A 21,891-nucleotide genomic window follows, 5' to 3' on the forward strand; every position below is an offset into this window, starting at 1 on the left:
GAACCTTGCAATATTTAATATTATCCAAAGTGGGTCATCCACTCGGTCAAAAACTGAGTGAAAAGGGGTTAAAATTATGGAAGTATGCAAAGGGAGAACTAGTCAGAGTCTTCCCCAGGAATTGAAATTAGAGGAGGTGTTTGAATTTGGGTGTGTGTGTGTGTGTTGGAAAACGACTAAATTGGCAACACTGCCACTGTGGGAGGGATGGGGCAATTGGGGGTGAGGGGGAAGCGGGTGTAGGGAAATCCCTGGGACTAGTGTTGTCTGAGGCCCTGATCCTGCAACTGCCTCTATGCAAACAGACCCCGGCACCTGTGCACAGTCCCACTGACGTCAGTGAGCCTCTCTGTAGGCACAGGGGTCTGCCCACGCAGTCAATTGTAGGTTCAGGCCTGAAATATTGTGCTTCTCAGCTCATGGCAAAGGACCTTCCTATTCCTACTTTAAATGGCACATGGGAAGCATGTCTATGCTGCAAAAGCACAGCATAGGGGCAATGCCTGAAGAACATTGTTCAGCACCATTAATTCAGTACGGAAGGGAAGCTGGGATTTTCAGATTCAATCTGCATTTGGTGGCTTTGGCAGTATCACCAATTTTGACACAAGTATTGCCTAGGTAATGTCCTCACAGTGGTTGGCAGTTTGAAGAGGATGAAGCACTAATGGGCATCTGATTAATTTTAGTGACACCAATTACCACCCCTACGAATCCTAATATCTTCCACAGACACAAATTTTAAAATAATAAATACATAAATAAATAAATGTAACCCCAAAACATTTATTTAACCGCCCCTCTCTTAAATCAGAACAGTTTTAGAGGCATCAACTTCACTCAAAACCTCACAAATCCCTTGGGGTGGGGGTAAAATGAAAACTGCTTTTTAAACACCTGAGACCTGGATTGTAAAAACTTTAACCATGACTTGTTTGTTTTTGGAACCCCATCCTGAGAGCTGGTGAAATCTGATCCCTTAATCCATCCCCACATATCAATAACCCATTGGCTGTAAGGAAAGCAGTGCATCCAAAGCATACAATGGCACGTATCTGATCAAAACACTGTTAAAGGAGGTGAAACTACAACACCTGTGCTGCCTGCTCCATCTGAGCCACTGCAGAACTCGGCTCATCCTCCTGCCCAACACAAAAGCAAAACTGTATTACTTCATCTCAGCGACATTATTTTGTGGTACATTACTGGCACTTTTTATATCAGTCTCATACGGTAGATACACGCACATCTGTCTGTGGGTTTACATACAGAAGGTCTGATAACAGTAAAATATTATACACACACACACACACATAAAACCCAAGGAGTTGCATTAGCCAAAAAAGTGTTTTGTGAGAAACAACAATAAAAATGATATCATGACCACAGCTTTTCTTTTAAAATTAATAGATACCCAAAGCTATGATTTTATTTGGGGCCTTTGTACCTAGACAGGGAGTCCAATGGAGTATATCTGAAGGCACTTAATATGCTCCACTCAGCTGAAAGAGGGTTACACAGGGAGTTGGGGAGTTTTGGAAGAGGGCTAAGGGGCATGGAGGGGAGAGATAGATGAAAATGAGCCCTGAATAACTGTGATCCACACAGCATCAGGTGCTAATATGAAAACAAATAACCCAGGTGTTGAGAACGTCTTTCTTCAGAAAAGAAAGCAGCCAATTGTAAATGTCTTTGTGTTTCTATGGACAGAGCACATCATGCAGCTCTCTGTCACTGCATCATACACTCTTAGAGATATTTAACTTTGTCAGTTCATTGACCTCCTCAGTTTCTGCTTCCTCACAATCATTCTTTACAGCTTTGCCAAACCTGCACCTGTCTTCTGCTTTCACTGACTCTTTTTGGAGCTTCTTGTAGGATGGAAGCATATCCTTGGGTTCTAAGTTGTTATCTGAGCCCTGGGATGTCTTGTCAGAATTCTGTACAGAAGGCACCAGATTGGCAATCTCATCGGTAGGAGACCGCCCAATGCTGCCATCCACTTGAACCCGGATGTCTGGAGATATAGATAACTGGTGATGTGGCACAACCCCATTGTCCATGCATTTTGGGTAAAGGTAGGTTTTCATCTGACCTTTCCCCTTCACGTTGACTGTCCCCCTATAATCAAAGTCATATCCCATCTTATTTAGGATACGGTAGCTCTCCTCACTCACCTGTATCCGGCACTCCACGCCAGTAGTGTCCATCCTGCTAGCAATGTTCACGGTATCACCCCAAATGTCATACAATAACTTGGTGGTGCCTATGACCCCAGCAGTGAGAGGGCCATGGTTAAAGCCAACACGAAGTTTAAAATTAAACCACAGCATATTGTTGTTGAAGTCATCCACCACTCGCATCATTTCTTTGGCAAATTCAAAAAGGGTTTGCAAATGTCCATGTGGATGGTTATTGTCCTGACATTGTGCGGTGTTCAGTCCAGAGGCAGCCATGTAGGTTGCCCCAATTGTTTTGATTTTCTCAATGCTGCTGTAATGTGGTTTGCTGAGCAACTCATCAAAGTCCCCAATCAATTCATTTAGGACTCGATAGCATTCCTTGCCCCCCTCATAATTCTCTTCATAGAATTCACTGAAGTTCACAATGCTAGCAAAGATCACTCCACCATTATCATGGTTTTTGGAGTAGCTCTGGGAAACCTTCAACTGCTCCGCCACATGATATGGAATAATATTCCTCAGCAACCAGTCAGCTTGATCCCTCATGCTCTGAATTTTGGTGCGGTGAAGATCAGCCTCTACATCTCCATTGTAGTGGAGGCGGTAACTGACTTCAAATTCACGATTCAGAAACCAAACCAAAAGGAGTAGGAGAAAGAAAACCAGTATCACTTCCTGGCCAATCCGGTCTGCTGGTTTGTTTATATCATTTAGCACTGAACTGTTGCATGGATTCTTCCTAGAGCTGGGGCAGTGCAGGGGAAAAGAAAAATAAAGATGGGCATTTTAAAATACAGATTCATGACTTCCTAATCTCTAAATCTGAATTGTTAAAAATGCCTCACTAAAACCAAACTGTAGTTATAAAATTCTACTTTTATTTGCTATTAAATATGCTGATGCTGTAGAACTCTCTCATGCTAAATTTAACTAGAACTAAATTAAATGGACCCGGTTGAGTTGTTGGCCTAAATACTGCCCATGCTTGACAATTTTAAAGTTCTCTTTGAGGAGTATATTGTCTTTCCATATATATTTATAATATTGCTTCTTAAAATTATTAAATATATATTTTTGTATTTATAGTGACTTCTTGCATCCCTGATTCAGAAATCAAGCCTGGAAAATTTTTTTTTTAACTACCAATAATAGAACACAAACTGCTGCTTCAGGCCATCTATATCCCTCAACCTGCCCCTTTTCCAGAGACCTGAGAAAACAGATGAGCCTTGCGAGGTGTCTTGAAGATCAATACATTTAGGACACAGGGAGAAAGAGAACTGCAGAGCTGAGGAACTTTATGGAGAACAATCTGCCACTTTACAATGAAACTGGGGAGGATGGGGCTTATTATGAAGCTTATTATGGGGAGACAGGCAATTTTCTCAACTAGCCACAATATCAACCTTTTAAGGTGTGTACAGATCAAGAGCAATATTCACAAATTCACTGGCAGCCTCTGCAGATAATATGCTTCCTCTGTGAAGCATCCCCGAACAAGCAAGTGGCTGCATTCTGTACAACTGTAATTTTCTGGGTGGTGTCAGGGTGTAGCCCAAATCACTTTGAGAAGACCACTGATCCACACAATGCCAGTGCGTTTTCTGAAACCAGGCCCAAACTCAGACTGACTGGGGATTACCAACAGAGTCGCTTCATCACAAGTTTTTCAGTAAGCTTATCCAGTGCCAGAGATTTAATACAAGTGGGTAGTTGGCAAGTTTATCCAACTCCAGAGATGGTTTCTTGAGCAGAGGCATCATACCAAGTGGCTCCCTGAAAACACTTACCCCCCTGAAAAGGAGTGATGGCAATCTCTACCAAGACTGGTAGAGCACACGATCTGACTTTTAAGACAGAACTTTACTGTTCTCTTTTCTAACTTGCTGACATGTGGGCATCTGTCAGTTCCCAACCATTTCCTCAACTACTTGGTTGAGCTTGTTTCCAATATGGGTGTCCCTGTATATTCGCCTCGCTTTTGTAATGACAACAATTCACTCATGATCTGACACGAGAATTCCCTTAAGATGACTGAATTCATCCACAAGGCAGGGAGCTGTGTGTCTCAAATGAGAGGATACAAGACCTTTCCCAGACCACAGATTTTTTTCATCCCATTGTGACTACAGTGAGAATCAGCTATGCAAAAAAACCACAGAACTAACCTGAAGGAGGAAATTACTGAAGTGATGCCCTCATCTTGAAAATCAAATCTCTGAAAATGTTGCACCTACTATGGTTACAACTAACACCTTTGATCTAGCATAACTATAGCTGCAAGAAGTTAATGGAACAATATTTCTTTTTTTTAGTTTGTTTAGATTGTGTATTTGACAATACAATATGATTGCGTAATTAGCAAGAGTGAAATTCAATGACCTTTATAAACAACAACTGAGAAGCAGAAAATCCCCACCAAAACCAAAGCCTTACAAATTTTTTAAAAGGAGCTTATACAAAAAAATTCAGGGCTGTTTAAGCTGTTTACTGTTTAAAGGATGTAGTAATAGAAAATGGAATTTTAAAAATTGGTGAATTTAAAAAGCTCAAGCTGACTCTTAGTTTAAATAGTTTAAATACTTTCAGGCACAAAAGCCTGAGAAGTTAGTTGGAATTTTCATCCACTCTGTGTGTTGAATACAGCACCTGTGAAAATTCTTTAGATGGAGACAGGAAGCTTTCCTTTGGATTGATCACAAAAACTGTGCAACATAATGGCTTTCTCCTTATAGTAGAGGTTCTTGGAAAGACACTTTCCCTAGGAGCTAGTAATCTGGGTTTCAAATTGTATTTTCCTATATATAAAGCAGATGCATAACAACTAGGTCTTTGGAGAGAATACAAGGGCTGAACAATGAGAAAAAGAGAGGAGACCAACAGAGCTGTGCACTGGAATTTTTGATGAATCATGTAGAATCTGAGATATTGTAAATGGGATGCTGCTACACATATAAGATGTTAAGCATCCTGGGGTGATGGACAGAGATGGTGTGAACACTCTATTTTATACCCTGATGCAAGTATAGAACATAGGAACTCCATTTAGAAAATGTTTTTGAGGGTAAAGGTGGGGGAAGAAAAGTAGGGGTGTGAGTTTTTTCTAAACCACAAGGCAGATTTGAGTCTCTATCTCAAAAGGCCTATCCATCATTCCATTTGGGAACTATGAACAGTGGAAAAAAATATATACTATCTGCTTTGAGGCAGGGAGAGTATTGACTCTTACTGGGAGGACATTTGTTTAACAGCATCTTGTTTCGATTACATGGGACACAAGAAGCAATGGTGTGCCTTCTATTGGAAAGCAATGACGCAAATCTGATGTACTGATTTAGCTGCACAGGTGCAAAAAAGCTATGTGTTGACCAAATCTTAGAAGAGCTTATGTGCTGAGACTTCACAGATGGTAGCTGTTTCGATACCACTTTAATAAAGATCTTAATTCTCGGTCAAGCAAAGCAAAAGGGGAAAGGTCTCCCTCCAGGTAGACTTGTTACAAATCCACCAGCAGAACACAGAAAAAGTCTGTGTGCTGACAGTTAAGTGAGAATAGAGACAACAATAACTTCTCCTAGGGTAGGATCTCAGCTTCTTATTGATTCATCAGTCTCCAATCACCTGGAGTGAGGGGAAGCCCTAATTAATACAAAATGCTAGAACTCAAACAGAAAACAGAAAACAAAACAAAAAATAAATAAAAAAGCTGAAAATGTAAGTAAGATTGCACAGCAAATCTGTGGCAGAGATGGTAATAGAATTAATTCACAATTCTGTATCTTTACAACAGATCATATCTAAAAACTATGCCGATTTTCAGTGCCACTATTCAATTATGTGTGTCCTCAGTTTGCACTTTTGCAAACTTCCTATTGCGTTTATGTAGTTTTCCAAAATTAAATTTAAGATGACAGCCAACCAAGCATCGCCTGCTAAAACAGTCACACACCTTATAGAGAAAGAGCAAATATGTTCACAAGCATGCATAAGGTGTCTAATACAGACATACACACACACATATATAGATATATATACATACATACACACACACGCGCGACAACACACACTTATATTTTTCAGTAAATGATAATTTGGAAAAAAATGTAACTACAAACTCCTCATGGTAAGAACTTTGATGAGATTGTAGAGCATACAAGTGTTTGATGTGACATGTATTTTGGTCACTGTTTCAGTCAATATTTACATCTTTAGGTTGGGACTCATTAAGGAAACCAAGTGAGTTAAGTGTCCATCTCCTGTAGAATTCCACTGGGGTTTGGGTGCCTAATTTCATTAGGCTCCTTTGAAAATCTCAGCATTATTATCTGTTCCTATCTTTATCTATCAAGTATAAGTGAACTGTTATAATTTCAAAAGTAAAATACTTTCATACTAGGATATTTTCTCTGGCTATTAGCTTTGTTATTTGTAGGGCCATTGCAAGTATAAGATTAGTCACTAAAATGAAGTAATGCTTGCCCTTGATTACACAAATCAGAATTATTTTTTAATGATTAACAGCCAGCTAGGTTTTCTAGTGCTCATGAATAGTTATCTGGAAGCCACTGGCAGTTTTGAGCTACAGAAGTGCCTGCCTAATTCCATGAACTAATAAGGAAGACCCAAGCTGAGGAAAATATTATGACATTATTTTTCATTGGTCACAATGCCTTTATATATTCAGTTTTAAATTTATATAGTCTGTTGTAATAGCTTGGCTTATAGCTTGTCCAAGTTATAATTCCAGTTTAAAAAGAAAGGTACATTTAATGACTCTCTCTCTCTCTCTCTCACACACACACACACATTCAGAATGCTCAAAAATCCCTGCAATATGAGACATAATAAATTAATCATATACTAGAATTGGAAAGCACAACTACCATCCTCAGACCTCAGAAAAATGCATACATTCTTTGAAATTATGACTGCATTCATGTAGAGAAGAACTGAACAATGTAATTTTCCTATAATATATACTCCAAGGAAGAACAGTGATCTTCAGAACACACTTCTTCCTGGAGCTACTATTTGATAATATGTTTACATAGTCACTAGTTAAATCAAAGAGAGCGTCATACTTTTAGAAAACCCAAGCCCAGAAGAAATGTTTCCACAATTACTAACTTCAGTGAAAGCAGTTGTTTTATTCAGCAACTTGCGATAAAATCATGGGAGTTGACCACAGTGAAATAGTGACAAGTAAACTGCATCTTTGAAATTTTCACTTTCTAAGGGGTCATTAATAACACAGGCTTTGTTTAAAAACAGGGGGCTATGCTGTCAAATGTGTTGAGTCTGGAGCTACTCTAAATTATAGCAGCTGGCTGTGGTGCCCACGGGACCACTTGCCAATTATGAATTGGCAGACTGCAGCTGTGCTCTACACTGCCTCCAACAAACCCTCTAAACTGGAGTTGGGGTCAGTTGGTGTAGGAGCCAGCTAAGGACTCCCCATAGTATGTACTGCTGAGTGGCACAAAACAGACAGGACAGAGGGAAAGAATCTGGCCCATAATCTGTGCATAGTACTTAAAAAAAAAAAAGAAAAGAAAAGAAAAGAAAAGGGGTTACCGCTAGAAAAACAAATACTATAATTTATCTGCCATAATAACTCTCGATTTCCTAGAAAAACATATAAATAAGGGAGCTTTTCACATATTAGCATCAACTTTGTTGATTTCCTTCTATGCATTTGTATAGTTAGTTTGCTCTTCTGGGTACTCACATAGCACAGACACAACTTGTTGAATCCCTGTATGCTGCTGTGCACCCAAAGTTTGTTTTTTTACATACATTTGACTGAAAACACATTTTCATACAAACATTTTAAAGCTATACTTTATCTAGTTTACACAACTTTTTGAAAAAGATAATGTTGAAAAAAAGGAATGAAACAAGAGGTTTTCCATAACATAGTAGAGATGGGCACTGTATGTAAAGCTTACCTAAAGTTCTGTACTGAATCTAGGTGGGAAGTTTCAGTGGAGCTGAAATATAAAGGTATTAAAACATTAGAAAGAAAACAAGACCATTACGCAAAGCAACCTGACAATACTTCAGATTAGTTCAGTTGAACTTTTTTGTTTGTAAGGGACTATGATCAGTAATCTGTTTTGCACCTGAATTCCAGACAAACTTTTCTTGAATGTGACTTAAGGGTATGTCTACACTGCGAAGTTGTCGACAAAACTTTTGTCTTTCACGGGTGCTTAAAAAAGCCCCCCCACAAAAGACAAAAGTTTTGCCAATGCAAGTGGCAGTGTGAACGTGGCTTTGTTGGCAGAAGCGCTCTCCTGCCGACAAAGCTAACGTCACTCGCGGGACTGGAAGTATTTTGTCGGCAAAAGTGCTGACAAAGTACCGACAAAGAGCATTTACACATGCTGACTTTTAGCAACAAGGCTGTGTCGACACAGCCTTGTCGCTAAAAGCTGCGTGATGTAGACAAGCCCTCAGCAATAACTTTTGCTTGGGAGTGGCAGAAGCATAGAGACGATGATCCAAGTTTCTCCAGCTAAGAGTAACTGGAGGTAATGTAGTCAAGGCAATGGCTGGAAAAAGCCATTTTCAGATCAGTTCCAACCCTCACACTTGGCTGGAGATACATGGAGGAGTGTGGTAAGAACACTGAAAGGCAATTACTTCCCAGTCTCATTGGATCAACTCTGTAAAAAGTGACAAAAGAGGAAAAATAGACTCTTTATGAAGATGCCATTACAGAAGAACAACTCAGAGAGGCTTTGAATTTACTTGCATTCCAGGCTCATCTATCAGCAATTAATATAAAGAACAGCCAGGCACACAGTGCTCAGTTACATGTGCCAAGAACAACTACCACCAGCAAGCTACTGTTTAAAAAAAAAATGTGCAAGAATGGGTCTGTCTATAGTGTATGAAGAATTGCCAATACTGTGGCGATAAAGCATGATTAACACCGTAGATATTGCAAGAAAACTAGCTATTACTAAAGTTTTCAAATGAAAACTCTTGGGGGCTGTGATTTAGTCTTCATGTTCTGTTTTTCACTGTTGCTTCTAGTCATTGTTTTACTAGATCTAGGATTGTATAGGGGTGTGTATTACTTTGGATATGAATTTCTCTTTATAAAATAAAGTGACAAAATGTTCTGCAGTTACTGTACTTTGTCCATTAATGGTCACTGCTTTACAAAACACAGGACAAAATATACTATAATTGGGCTTGATTGTGCCTTGTAGACATAGGCCTGTGCTGGAGGGAGCTTGGAGACAACCCACCCAACAGAAACTCCAGAGACATGGTGTTTCCTGGACACACCCTAACACACCAAGGGAATCTGTCATGGACACCCTCCCCCCACTCCCCGAAGAGGGTGCAGTGTAAGTTGACTGTGTTGGCTCATATGTGGGTGAGGATGTCGCCCCAGCCTTTTGGAATGGCTAGTAACATGAGCCTTGTGCAATCCATGCACTCAGCTGAGATGTAGGGGGAGCAGGAGAAGTTATAACTCTGCAGTGCTTGGATACAATAATCTGACCAGCTATTTGCACCTGGAATTTTCTCTAGAAGACTACAAATAATTAATTAGACATAAAATCCAGTTTCTTACCTTTAAATTTTTTTCCTGTGGCAAAATGCCACGGGTATAGACAAATGGGATGTGACCTGACACAGTCAATCAGCCAGGAAATGCCAATCAGAATGAAACATTTTCCACCCCGGCAAAGAAACTTTTTGCTTTTTGCAGGCCCACTCTCCAGTGCGATGACATCTAGAGTTATGAGCAAATTAGATTATCCTACCGTGTCCCTAACACTAACTTCTCAGCCAAAGTCAAAGCCCAGGTGGGCCTTAAGCTAGGGGGTCTGTAGGATTGCCACTGTACTACAGAAAAAAGTTAACAGGTAAGAAACTTGATTTTCTCATGGAGAGAGTGCCACTGGCAGAGACAGATGGGTTGCAGCACCCCCAGCTGCTGGGAGTGAAGAAACCAATAGTTGGACTAAAGAAAGAACAAGAGTGAGATGAGGTCGAAGGTGAGAGGAGAAGGAACCAGAAATTAGTAACTGGATTGTTTCCATTAAGGCTGTCAGGAAACTACACACCTGGGTAATGAGGAGGGGTCAAAGGGACAGTACTTGAGGAAAGTGTGTACCAATCCCAGATAACACCACGGCACATTTCATCCATGGATATATGCCCTGTTTCTGCTCAGGAATGGGAAACAATTGATCATTCTAATCTAAGGAGAGCACAAGAAGTCTGTCACTGAACAGGTGCACTGCAGAGCCAGATCCATCCAGAGACTGTAAAACTAGAGGATTTTTGTCCTTTATTGGGACCTTGGAACAGGATGACTAGGTAATGTGATTTCTTTCTAGGCTGCACCAGAGTATAAGAAATTCATCTGTGCCTTGTGGTGAAGTCAGAAACTTGGACAGGAGATCTTGTTAATGAGGAAAGCTACAACTCAGGCAAAAAGCTGGGACAGGAGCAAAGAACTATTTTTCCCGCATAAAAAAAAACCAGTTAGGGCAAATTACAGGAAAGGGACACTAACATTCCCACACAATGAACTGAGGTAATGGTTTCTTAAAAACCATTTTCCAGGAGAGGATGTGAAAGGGAATGGAATGAAGTTCAACCACCACACCTGGAGTGACAAAAAGTGATAAATAAGCCGCTGAAATCCAAGGAAATGGCATCAGTTGTGATGATACCGAGGGCAGATCCTGAAGGAGTGTTTGATTGATCCATCCACTAGCTACTGGGACTTGAAGAAGTGTTTCCAGATTCTCCCATGCTACCTGGAGGGCTTTCAGTAGAAACTGTTGAAAAGTCCTGTAATAAAAATATATGCAAGGAACCACATTTTAGAACATTATCCACATTCCAATCAGTGACTTGCAGAATGAGAGAAAGAGAAGATGACTGCTTAATGCTGTCTTGATGGTTGACTCCAGTTCTGAGTTCTTTCCAAAGAGGCAGACTTTCCCTCCCATAGCACTGGTGTCCACTTCTGAGCAAAGGAGGGTCTGTTAAGGAGATTTTCTTTTGTTTACTAGACCCAGATTTAAGAACCTCAGCAGAGAGGTGGAGAATGCCTTAGATGCTTCTTGAGGGGACTTGCTTTGATGAGCATGTTGCCTGGCCATCAGCTTCCTGCACTGTGTGGTCCAGGAAGTCTCTGAAAAGGAGGTAAAATATTGGCCTCCAGTGGGAGGTAGAATGGTCTAGAGTGAGAGGCCACTACAGAGTTACACATTAGGACAAGAGAGCCAAAGTTCATGGTAAGAAGTAGGGCTGTCAAGCGATTAAAAAAATTAATCGCCATTTATCGCGCTGTTAATAATAGAATACTATTTATTTAAATATTTGTGGATGTTTTCTACATTTTCAAATATATTGATTTCAATTACAATACAGAATACAAAGTGGACAGTGCTCACTTTATATGTATTTTTATTAAATATTTGCACTGTAAAAAACAAAAAAAATAGTATTTTTCAATTCACCTAATACAAGAACTGTAATGCAATCTCTTTATCATGACAGTTGAACTTACAAATGTAGAATTATGTACAAAAAAAGCCTGAATTCAAAAATAAAACAATGTAAAACTTTAGAGCCTACAAGTTGACTCAGTCCTACTTCTTGTTCAGTCAATCGCTCAGACAAACAATTTTGTTTACATTTATGGGAGATAATGCTGCCTGGTTCTTGTTTACAATGTCACCTGAAAGTGAGAACAGGCGTTTTCGTGGCACTGTTGTAGCCGGCGTCGCAAGATATTTACATGCCAGATGCGCTAAAGATTCATATATCCCTTGAGGCTTCAACCACCATTCCAGAGGACATGCGTCCATGCTGATGATGGGTTCTGCTTAGTAACGATCCAAAGCAGTGCGGACCAACACATGTTCATTTTCATCATCTGAGTCAGATGCCACCAGCAAAAGGTTGATTTTCTTTTTTGGTGGTTTGGGTTCTGTAGTTTCCGCATCAGAGTCTTGCTCTTTTAAGATTTCTGAAAGCATACTCCACACCTTGTCCCTCTCAGATTTTGGAAGGCACTTCAGATTCTTAAATCTTGGGTCGAGTGCTGTAGCTGTCTTAAAAATTTCATATTGGTATCTTCTTTGCGTTTTATCAAATTTGCAGTGAAAGTGTTCTTAAAATGAACATGTGCTGGGTCATCATCCGAGACAGCTATAACATGAACTATATGGCAGAATGCAGGTAAAACAGAACAGGAGAGATACAATTCTCCCCCAAGACGTTCAGTCACAAATTTAATTAACGCAATATTTTTTTTAACAATCATCATCAGCATGGAAGCATGTCCTCTGGAACGATGGCCGAAGCATGAAGAGGCATATGAATCTTTAGCGTATCTGGCACGTAAATATCTTGCGACACCAGCTACAACAGTGCCATGCAAACGCCTGTTCTCACTTTCAGGTGACATTGTAATTAAGAAGTTGGCAGCAGTATCTCCTGTAAATGTAAACAAACTTGTTTCTCTTAGCGATTGGCTGAACAAGAAGTAGGACTGAGTGGACTTGTAGGCTCTAAAGATTTACATTGTTTTGTTTTTGAGTGCAGTTATGTACCAAAAAACTCTTCATTTGTACGTTGCAGTTTCATTATAAAGAGATTGCACTCCAGTACTTGTATGAGGTGAATTGAAAAATACTATTTTTGTATATCATTTTTACAGTGCAAATATTTGTAATAAAAATAATATAAAGTGAGCACTATACACTTTGTATTTTGTGTTGTAATTTAAATCGATATATTTGAAAATGTTGAAAAAATCCCAAAATATTTAATAAAATTCAATTGGTATTCTATTGCTTAACAGTGTGATTAATCATTATTAATTTTTTTGAGTTAATCGTGTGAGTTAACTGTGATTAATTGACAGCCCTAGAAAGAAGCTTTGTAAGCTGCTGAGAATGTACAGTTTTAACAGTGTGGATGGCTGATGGGAAGGACACTCTCCTAACTAACTGCCTTGCAAGAAACAATCTCCTCATTAGGCGCTGACTGCTCAACATGGGAAATAATCAAAAGCTTGAATTGTATGGGAGACAATATAATCCCATTCTTCAAGCGGTTATACAAGATCCTGGGATTCTGTGATGAGGGAGAAATAGACGGAAGAGGTCATGAAGGGTCCTGCTAAAGATAGGAATCTCCACCACTCCTCAAGGACAAGCTGCAGAGTCAGATACAGGGAACTCTCATCACCCAAAGACAAAAATAAATCCTTGGACAGAATTCAAGAGGGGATGAGGACAAAAAGAACCAGAGCATGTCTTGGAAGTTTCTTCAGAGATTAGAGCATTCTAAACAGGAGGGAGGAGGGAAAAGCTGGCTGATAATGGATCACTTGCAAGGGTGGGGTACTTTCAAAGAGATTAAAGGAAAGGGATTCTAGTATTTGAGACTGATCTTCCTAGAAATCATGCAGATCTCCTCCCAGATGGATCTGTAAGATGGCAATGATGGAGAAATCCAGGTTCGGCTGATCGTAGCTCCCACTGGCCGCAGTTCACTGCTCCAGGCCAGTACGTCCCTCAGCCCGCGCCGCTTCCAGCAGCTCCCATTGGCCTGGAGCAGCGGATGTGGCAGGTAAACAAACTGGCCCGGCCTGCCAGGGGCTTTCCCTACACAAGCGGCATCCTAAGTTTGGGAAACACTGGGCTAGGGCAAGGAAAAAATAAGCCAAGATGGCCGATCAGCCAGAGACACGAGCGGCTTCTTGAAGCAAGGCGGGAAACAAACTGCAAAACCCACCTACAGGGACCAGAGGAAGGGGCAGAACTATGTGCAAATATGCTTCATTCGAACTGGCACCTCTCTATCTGACCAACAGAGAACAGGACCCAACCCATCTGTCTGTACCACTCTCCACAGGAATGAACATTTCCTGTTTTGGGACTGAACTAGTTAATCCTGAGGCAAAATGCAGCTCACGATACCTTGCCTACAGTGATAACAAGCAATACTCACCTGTCTGGACATAAAGAGATGTAGAGCAAGATGAGGAGCACCACTCCTACAATAGTGGCCAATGATGATCTCATCCAGGAGCTCAGCTGGCAGAAGTTACAGTACTGGACAATGGTGATGAGAATCGCACAACACATAAACATGGTATACTGCAATGAACAGAAAGAATGACAAGTTAGCCTTTTCTTTTCCATTAGAGCCCCTACACAAATAGATACCAATTTAAATAAAAGCATTCAATGATCTGAATGGTGACAACACAATTTCTACTTAAATAAAAATGATCCATACATTAAATAAACAAGTATATTGTCTTTTCAATTAACTCTGATACCGTTGTATGAATTTCAGCAAACAGCACTACAAGTCTAGAAAAGTTCTTGCTTCCAATAAGCAAGAAAGCTTCTACCACAGATAATGTGTCACAATTTTCATTAGCTGGAGTTCTGAGGTACAGCTTTACTTTTTTATAATTCCATCTTCAGCTCACCTTTGTAAAGTACTCAGTTCCTCCTATTGAGTTTGAGCATTCATAGATACCATCATATACTCAATTATGCTCCTAAGGCTTCTCATTAAATCACACCTGTGTTTTAAATTGGATATCAAATTATACTTTCGGGTTGAAAACATAACATGTGTTGAGTCCCAGAAACTCTGTCAAATTGGCTGGCCCATATAATATATTTTGCAGGATATTATTATTCCACTAAGTGCTGAATTCAACGTGGATAATTATTCCTTTGAGGAACAGAAGTGGGCAGAAGTTTAACATAATGTTAATTGATGCTCTGTGAAATTGGTATTTGTGCCAAGCTGAAGGGGTAGTTCTCCATTTTTCCTTTCTGTTCCAGGTCTCAAATCCAAGAATCTCAGAAAACCTCCCTTTTCATGTCTTTACTAGATAGGTAAATTGAAGTGCAAAGCACATGCTTTCTGAGACATATCTTAATTTCCCCAGAATGCAATATTGCAATAGTCAAATGCTAAAGTCCGGCTTACGTAATGTACTAAGTAGGACTGTGTTAAGAAAATCAATGAAGATCCAATGTTAAAATAGAGAACTCCACAAAATTGTACTGCAGGTCTTATTCTCCTTAGCATTAACTATGCTGCTCTTTATGATTTCTGGTGGCCATAATCTCTTCCATTGTGAGTGGAGTGGGACACCATTGCTTTGCTTTACAAGTTGAAAATTTGGAATTCTTTATTATGTTTTCTGGGGCACAACAACAGTTGAACAGAATAGCAAGGCCACATTACAATTAGAAAAACAGTTTATCCACAACAGGCAAACTAGTAAAACTTACATAACTTACTTACATTTTTTTAAAACATGACCACAATTTTTCCATGTTTTAATAACTAAGAAATAGCTAAGCTGAATTTAAAAAAACCTCCACACATAACTTAGTTTAAATTTATTTTCCCCCCCATTTCAGGTCTCATAAAGTGGCAGGGCACTGGTTCTGACTTCAAGTGAAGCCCCATCATGAAGCCAGCCTATAGAGGGTCAGTAAGTGTCGTGTTTTACTACGTAAGCATGGCTTTGGAAAGTTTTTTTTTTTAATTATTATTATTATTTTACATCCGGGGAGGGTATATAATGCTATTAATAAAAAAAACTTTGCAAAACCATGTCATAGTAAAATATGTCACTTACCTGACCCTCTACAGACTGGTTCCCTTTTCCCAGAGCTTCATGATTGTTGCAACATCACCGAGCACAGGGCCAGCTGGAACATCTCTTGGTGAGTGAATCAACAACCCAATAACTCTGGGGGATCTGAAACAGGAAAAAAAAGGGTAGTGCATGAACAGTTGTGTAACGAATACCATTCTTACTTGCTACTACTTGGGGCATTCAGCACATATGACCTGAAACTGAGAGGGGCTGAGCACCCCCAAATTCCATTGTTATAGTTACTGTATTTTAAAAATATGTAGGAGGTGCTCAAGTACTATAGGGAATGGGCCTATGTAAGACAAACAGAAGTCAAAAAGGGTTGAAGGTGCTCAGCACCTTTCAGGTTCAGGTCCTGTGTTGCTTGGGTTCTGTCACCCTATATAGGACAGGCTGTTCTCCAGCAGTCAAAAGTGTAATCCCAGGTGTCTTCAGTTCCCCTGCCTGAATTGCAGATTTTGAGTTCCTGAAAAACTCTGTTCAGGTTATTAATTCTGCCAATTCCCCAGGACTATCCACACAAAGTTACCCAGAGTTTCCTACAATTCTTGACAGGGCCTGCCTTCTTACTCCATCCTGAAACTCTGCAAGTAGAACCACCCTTTATTTCAGGGTTTCTTTGTCTCAACTTAACTTTGATCATCACCCCCAGACTGTCCACTGCTGGGCAGACCACTTCCACTGCCTGTCTCACCAATCTTCCTGTAGTCCCACAAAACTGACGGGGGTGTGACTCAGTTTACCAGTCCCTGCAGTTTCTTCTATACTCCTTTCCAGTCCCCCAACCTTGAGGACTGGTGCCAGCCTGTTGCTGCTCCCTGAACACAGCCAGTTGCCTCTGCATAATTCAGGAAGAATGGTTGGTACCATCTGATCCTTCTATTCTCTGGAATACCAGTTCCACAGTTCCACTCAGTTCCAGGGATACTAGTCTGCTCTCATACGACTCCTAACACCAAATGTGTGATCTTCCAATCTATACACAGTCTGCTGTGCCTCACTCCCTAACACAGTCTAGAACTGGCACAGTTCCACCTTCCCAGGGTTTCAGGCAGGCCATTGTCCCTCAGCGTCTCACGATTGTCCCTTAGGCTCATCTCCAGAGCAGACTGTCTGCTTCTCTTTCCTCCAGCCTTCTTAGCCTTCTAACAGGCCCCTGCCCAGAGAGAGGGAATTCATTATATTCTCTTTCCTACCTCTCCTCCTCTCCAACTAACCTTCTATGTCCTCTTTTAAATCCATCCCCTCCCCAGGTGCAAACAGTGAGACTACCAACTCTCTCAGATGCATTTAACTCTTTTGGTGCTGTTGTGGGTGTCACACCCTGTTACAGGCCCACAGTTCTACAATTGGTTCAATGAGGAAAACATTCACCTTTAAATTAAAGAAAATATAGCTTTAATATGCTGGAAACTTCACCAAATTACATAGAGAAAAAGAGCTACAGGGCCATTTAGAAGAGGACTAATAGTTTTTGTGTTGCTGAAAATACTCCACCTATTTTGACAGTGTGCAAACACAGCATTGCTGTTGATATGACAGACAGACACAATCCACTGCTAATACCATTACTGCTGCTGAACTTCAGCAATTAGCCATGCAAGTCCTTAAGGATATTCAGCATCTCATTGGATAAGGAGGAATTCCCGCTCAGAAATTATCCTTTAATATAGTGAAAAATTCCTAAGATGTGTTCAAATGTATTTACATTAAATTCTGCCTAAAGGTAATGCTTGTAAAAAAACTGATTCATCCTACTAGCAATACCATCTTACAGAATCAGCCCTATCCTCTTGAGAGATATAGATCACATGGATGAAGGGAATGGGGAAGGGGAGAAGACAAGGAGACAGGCAATCTACTCCATTAAATCTAAAAGAAAGTTAGACAGGATACATTGTCCTATAACTTACATGTATGTTGGTTTCAAAGTCAGAGGTGAAATGTGAAAAAACTGCAAGAGCCGGGAGGGAAACTAGGATTGCACCGATGAAATGTCGAGGCAGCCAGCCAGCAATCACCTCCAGCAGGCGCTTAGTACAAATCATCACCTCCTCCAGAAAGAATGCCATTCTGGAACAAATGAAAGCACAAACCAAGATTTTTTCCCCCCAATGCATCACTTAATGTATCTGATTTACCTATAATAATATGGTCACTCCAATTGCTATAGTTAATGTTGCATAACTAATCAGAGCATAATTCCATGCTATCACTTGCTTATAACTTCCTGAAACAATCAGTGTTCAGTAAAAGATGAAAGATGAACCATTTTTTTAAAAAAAGCTTGAAGAAAATCTCTTCTAGCACTTGGAAGATATGAGAGTGTGGGGAAAAAAACATGTTTCCCTGTTTACAAAATAATTGGGCTGTTTTTTGAAGTAAATGCTTTTGTAACTCAAAAAAGTTGTTTAAAATAACATTAAAAACATTGGAAAAGTGGGAGTGTACATGAACAGTTAACAACTTTGTTAATCAGTTAGCTTCAGACTTAAAGAGTTTGGGTAGATGCTTTTCTAGCATTGTAAAGTCTTCTGAACTAGCTCTCCCAATGCCAGACAGCTTGACAGAAGCTGCCCTCTGAAATCAACAGAAGTTCTCCTAAGGTATCAGGCTCAGTATCTTCTTAATAACAAGGAATGGGAGGAGAGTGTGGGCTCATGACTGACTGGATCAGCAAGACCTCAGTGCACAAAAAGAAGTCATGCTGAGCACTTTGGGAGGCCAGCTGGCAGCTCACATGCTCCTCCAGCAGTCCATTTGTACTTGTTATAGCAAACACCAGTGTAGCTGGCACTGCACAGAACACTCTTTGGGAAGAAACAGTCCTTGCCTCAATTGCTTACAAACTAAAGACCCAATCCTCTCAAGTGCTGAGTGAACCATATGGGGAAGCGGAATGCAGTCTATGGCAGGGGTTCTCAACCTTTTTCTTTCTGAGGCCCCCCCCGCAACATGCTATAAAAACTCCATGGACCATCTGTGCCACAATAACTGGTTTTCTGCATATAAAAGCCAGCGCTGGTGTGAGGGGGTAGCAAGCAGGGCATTTGCCTGGGGTCCCATGCCACAGGGACCCCCACAAAGCTACATTGCTCAGGCTTTGGCTTCAGCCCCAGATGGCGGGGCTCAGGGCCCTGGGCTTCAGCTTTCTGCCCTGGGCCCCAGTGAGAATAATGCTGGCCCTGCTTGGCAGCTCCCCGGAATACTGTTCGCGGTCCCCCAGGGGGCCCCGGACTCCTGGTTGAGAGCCACTGGTCAAGGGAAAAGTGAAATTTATCCCCATGTAGCACGAGACTCCTGTTACTGAAGAATTCAATTGAAAAAAAAAATCCAAGATAGTTACGGGGGGGAGGAGTAGTTAACACGGAAGCTAAAGTTGCACAAAACTATCAATTATTTAAGGAAACAAACCTAAAGAAACATAACTTTAAAAAACCACAAATATTAGCTAGTCTGGAAAATCACAGTTGATATTCAGTTTAAAATTAAAAAGAAAATGAGAAAGGTCATCCAAACTACCTAAAATTTCGACCTGTATCACGTTGCCCACAGAGCAAATGAAAATAAGGAGACAGTCCTTTCCACACAATACACAACTTTACAGGATCAGTGATTCTGAAAACTGAAGTGATCTAACTGGACTACCTCATTCTTGCTGATACACTAATTGTACACTACTAAAGCATTCAAACCAAAGTGCGTCCGTCTTTATATTGCTACATCAAACTACTCCTCCATTCTTTAAGACCATGCTCAGTTACTGGAGAGATAGAGACAGACTTTTACAGCTTATCACCAAGAGAGACCATATTTGGGACAATGGCTTGGGAAAATGTCCCAAAAGTATATCGGATTTTAACTGTTACAAAGTTTCATGCTGTGAGACTAAGCATAGACTCATAGTTACCATACCTGGGACTATTCACATTTTAGAGCCTGAACAAAAATTAGATAACCAAATCACTGGGGCAGAGGTTCACATTTAAGTATCACAGAAGTATATATAGAGTATCAAAGCCACATACTCTTGAATTCCTTGACTCTACTGGCAAACGGTACAAATAAAACAGATTTAGGATCCACTGAAACAGGATGAATAGTCCTTTTCAAAACTTTCTTTATAAATATGTTTTCATCCTAAATACCAGATGTGATGGACATGCAGAGTGGGAGGCTGGCAGAGAACAAAGGCAGAGCTAAAGTTCTTTGTGGGACTCTAACACTGTGTTTCCATACTTTCTAAGGAGGTTTTTGTTTGTTTGTCAGTGTAACTTTAATTTTGAATTTCCGGAGTAAACTTTTGTGGTTCTTGTGAGAAAACGACAATATCCTTTTAAGGTGTTGAGGTTTTCTTTTTTTTTACTTCAGCTTAATAAAGCTTTTGTTCATCTGGGAATGCATACAGAACTACAGGGAGAGAGCAAGTTATGGGTAGCAAAAGGATGAGGAGGGAGACATTTGTAATATTCCAATGCCTCACAGGAGGGAACTAATAGGCTTTTTAAACTCCAGTGGAAATTGGATTTTCCAGTTTAGATTAACAGTTTTTTATCTAAGAAAAAAATAACCACAAAATCTTACTTTATATAAAGTAAAGAAAAATACTTTCCAACAAAGAGTCTGACAATAGAAAAAATTTCCAAGGCAAAATAAAACAAAATACTCAAGTTACATATAGCATTAGCTCAGCTTTGCTCCCCTAGAGTTAATGGTAAACTCCCAATGATTTCAATGGAAGCAGGTTTAGGCTAATGCTGAGTACTTTTGAAAATCCCACCCTAAATTGACCTCTCTGAAAGTGAAATTCACTTCCCTATATAAAGTATGAATATTAAATGTTTATGTGGGTGGAATATGGAGAGGTGGGAGCAATGATATTCATCCCCCAACATGGGTTGCCTAGACCCGTCCCAGCTGCTTCTCCAGCCAATGTGTTACAATACAACATAAGAACACAAGAACGGACACACTGGGTCAGGCCAATGGTCCATCTAGCCCTGTATCCTGTCTTCGGACAGTGACTAATGCCAGATGCTTCACGGGGAATGAACAGACCAGGGTAATTATTGAGTGATCCATCCCCTTTCATCCACTCTGAGCTTCTGTCACTTAGAGCTTAGGACAACCAGAGCAAAGGGTTGTGTCCCCAATTCTCTTGGCTAATAGCCATTGATGCATCTCTCCTCCATGAACTTATTTAATTCTTTTTTGAACTCTGTTATACTTTTGACCTTCACAACAACCCCTGGCAACGAGTTCCACAGGTTGACTGTGCATCGTGTGAAAAAGTACTTCCTTTGTTTGTTTTAAACCTGCTGCCTATTGATTTAATTGGGTGACCCCTGCTTATTATGTTATGTGAAGGGGTAAATAACACTTCCTTATGCACTTTTTTCACACCATTCATGATTTTACAGAGCTCTATCATTAGTGCCCTACCAAATTCACGGCCAAACGCATCAAAGACTGTGAAATCTGGTCTCCCCCATGAAATCTGGTCTTTTGTGTGCTTTTATTCTATACTATATAGACTTCACAGGGGAGACCAGTGTTTCTCAAATTGGGGGTCCTGGCCCAAAAGGTAGTTGTAGGGGGGTTTACAAGGTTATTTTCAGAGTGGTAGCCATGTTAGTCTGTATCAGCAAAAAGAACGAGGAGTACTTGTGGCACCTTAGAGACTAACAAATTTATTTGAGCATAAGCTTTCGTGGACTAAAACCCACTTCATTGGATGCATGCAGTGGAAGGGTGGGAGGGATAGCTCAGTGGTTTGAGCATCGGCCAGGGTTGTGAGTTCAATCCTTGAGGGGGCCACTTAGGAATCTGGGGCAAAATTAGTACTTGGTCCTGCTAGTGAAGGCAGGGGGCTGGACTCGATGACCTTTCAAGGTCCCTTCCAGTTCTAGGAGACAGGATATCTCCATTAAATTATTATAATTTAAGATACAGTAGAAAAATATATATACACAGAGAACATGAAAAAATGGGTGTTGCCATACCAACTGTTACGAGGGTAATTAA

The 21,891-nt window shown here is 40.4% G+C and overlaps 1 protein-coding gene across 1 annotated transcript in view; it reads right to left on the bottom strand.

Moving 5' to 3' along the window:
- Window positions 1–1,739: 1,739 nt before the first annotated feature.
- ADCY9 (adenylate cyclase 9) overlaps window positions 1,740–21,891 on the bottom strand; it is a 206,326-nt gene continuing 186,174 nt past the window's right edge. The window contains exons 7-10 of the mRNA XM_065411641.1: window positions 17,781–17,940; window positions 14,184–14,332; window positions 8,132–8,173; window positions 1,740–2,928 (exon numbers count right to left, since the gene is read on the bottom strand). Coding sequence (XP_065267713.1) covers window positions 1,740–2,928; window positions 8,132–8,173; window positions 14,184–14,332; window positions 17,781–17,940 — 1,540 coding nt within the window. The remainder of the gene's footprint in view (window positions 2,929–8,131; window positions 8,174–14,183; window positions 14,333–17,780; window positions 17,941–21,891) is intronic.

Source organism: Emys orbicularis, chromosome 10 (assembly GCF_028017835.1).
Source record: "Emys orbicularis isolate rEmyOrb1 chromosome 10, rEmyOrb1.hap1, whole genome shotgun sequence".
Taxonomy (NCBI): domain Eukaryota; kingdom Metazoa; phylum Chordata; order Testudines; family Emydidae; genus Emys; species Emys orbicularis.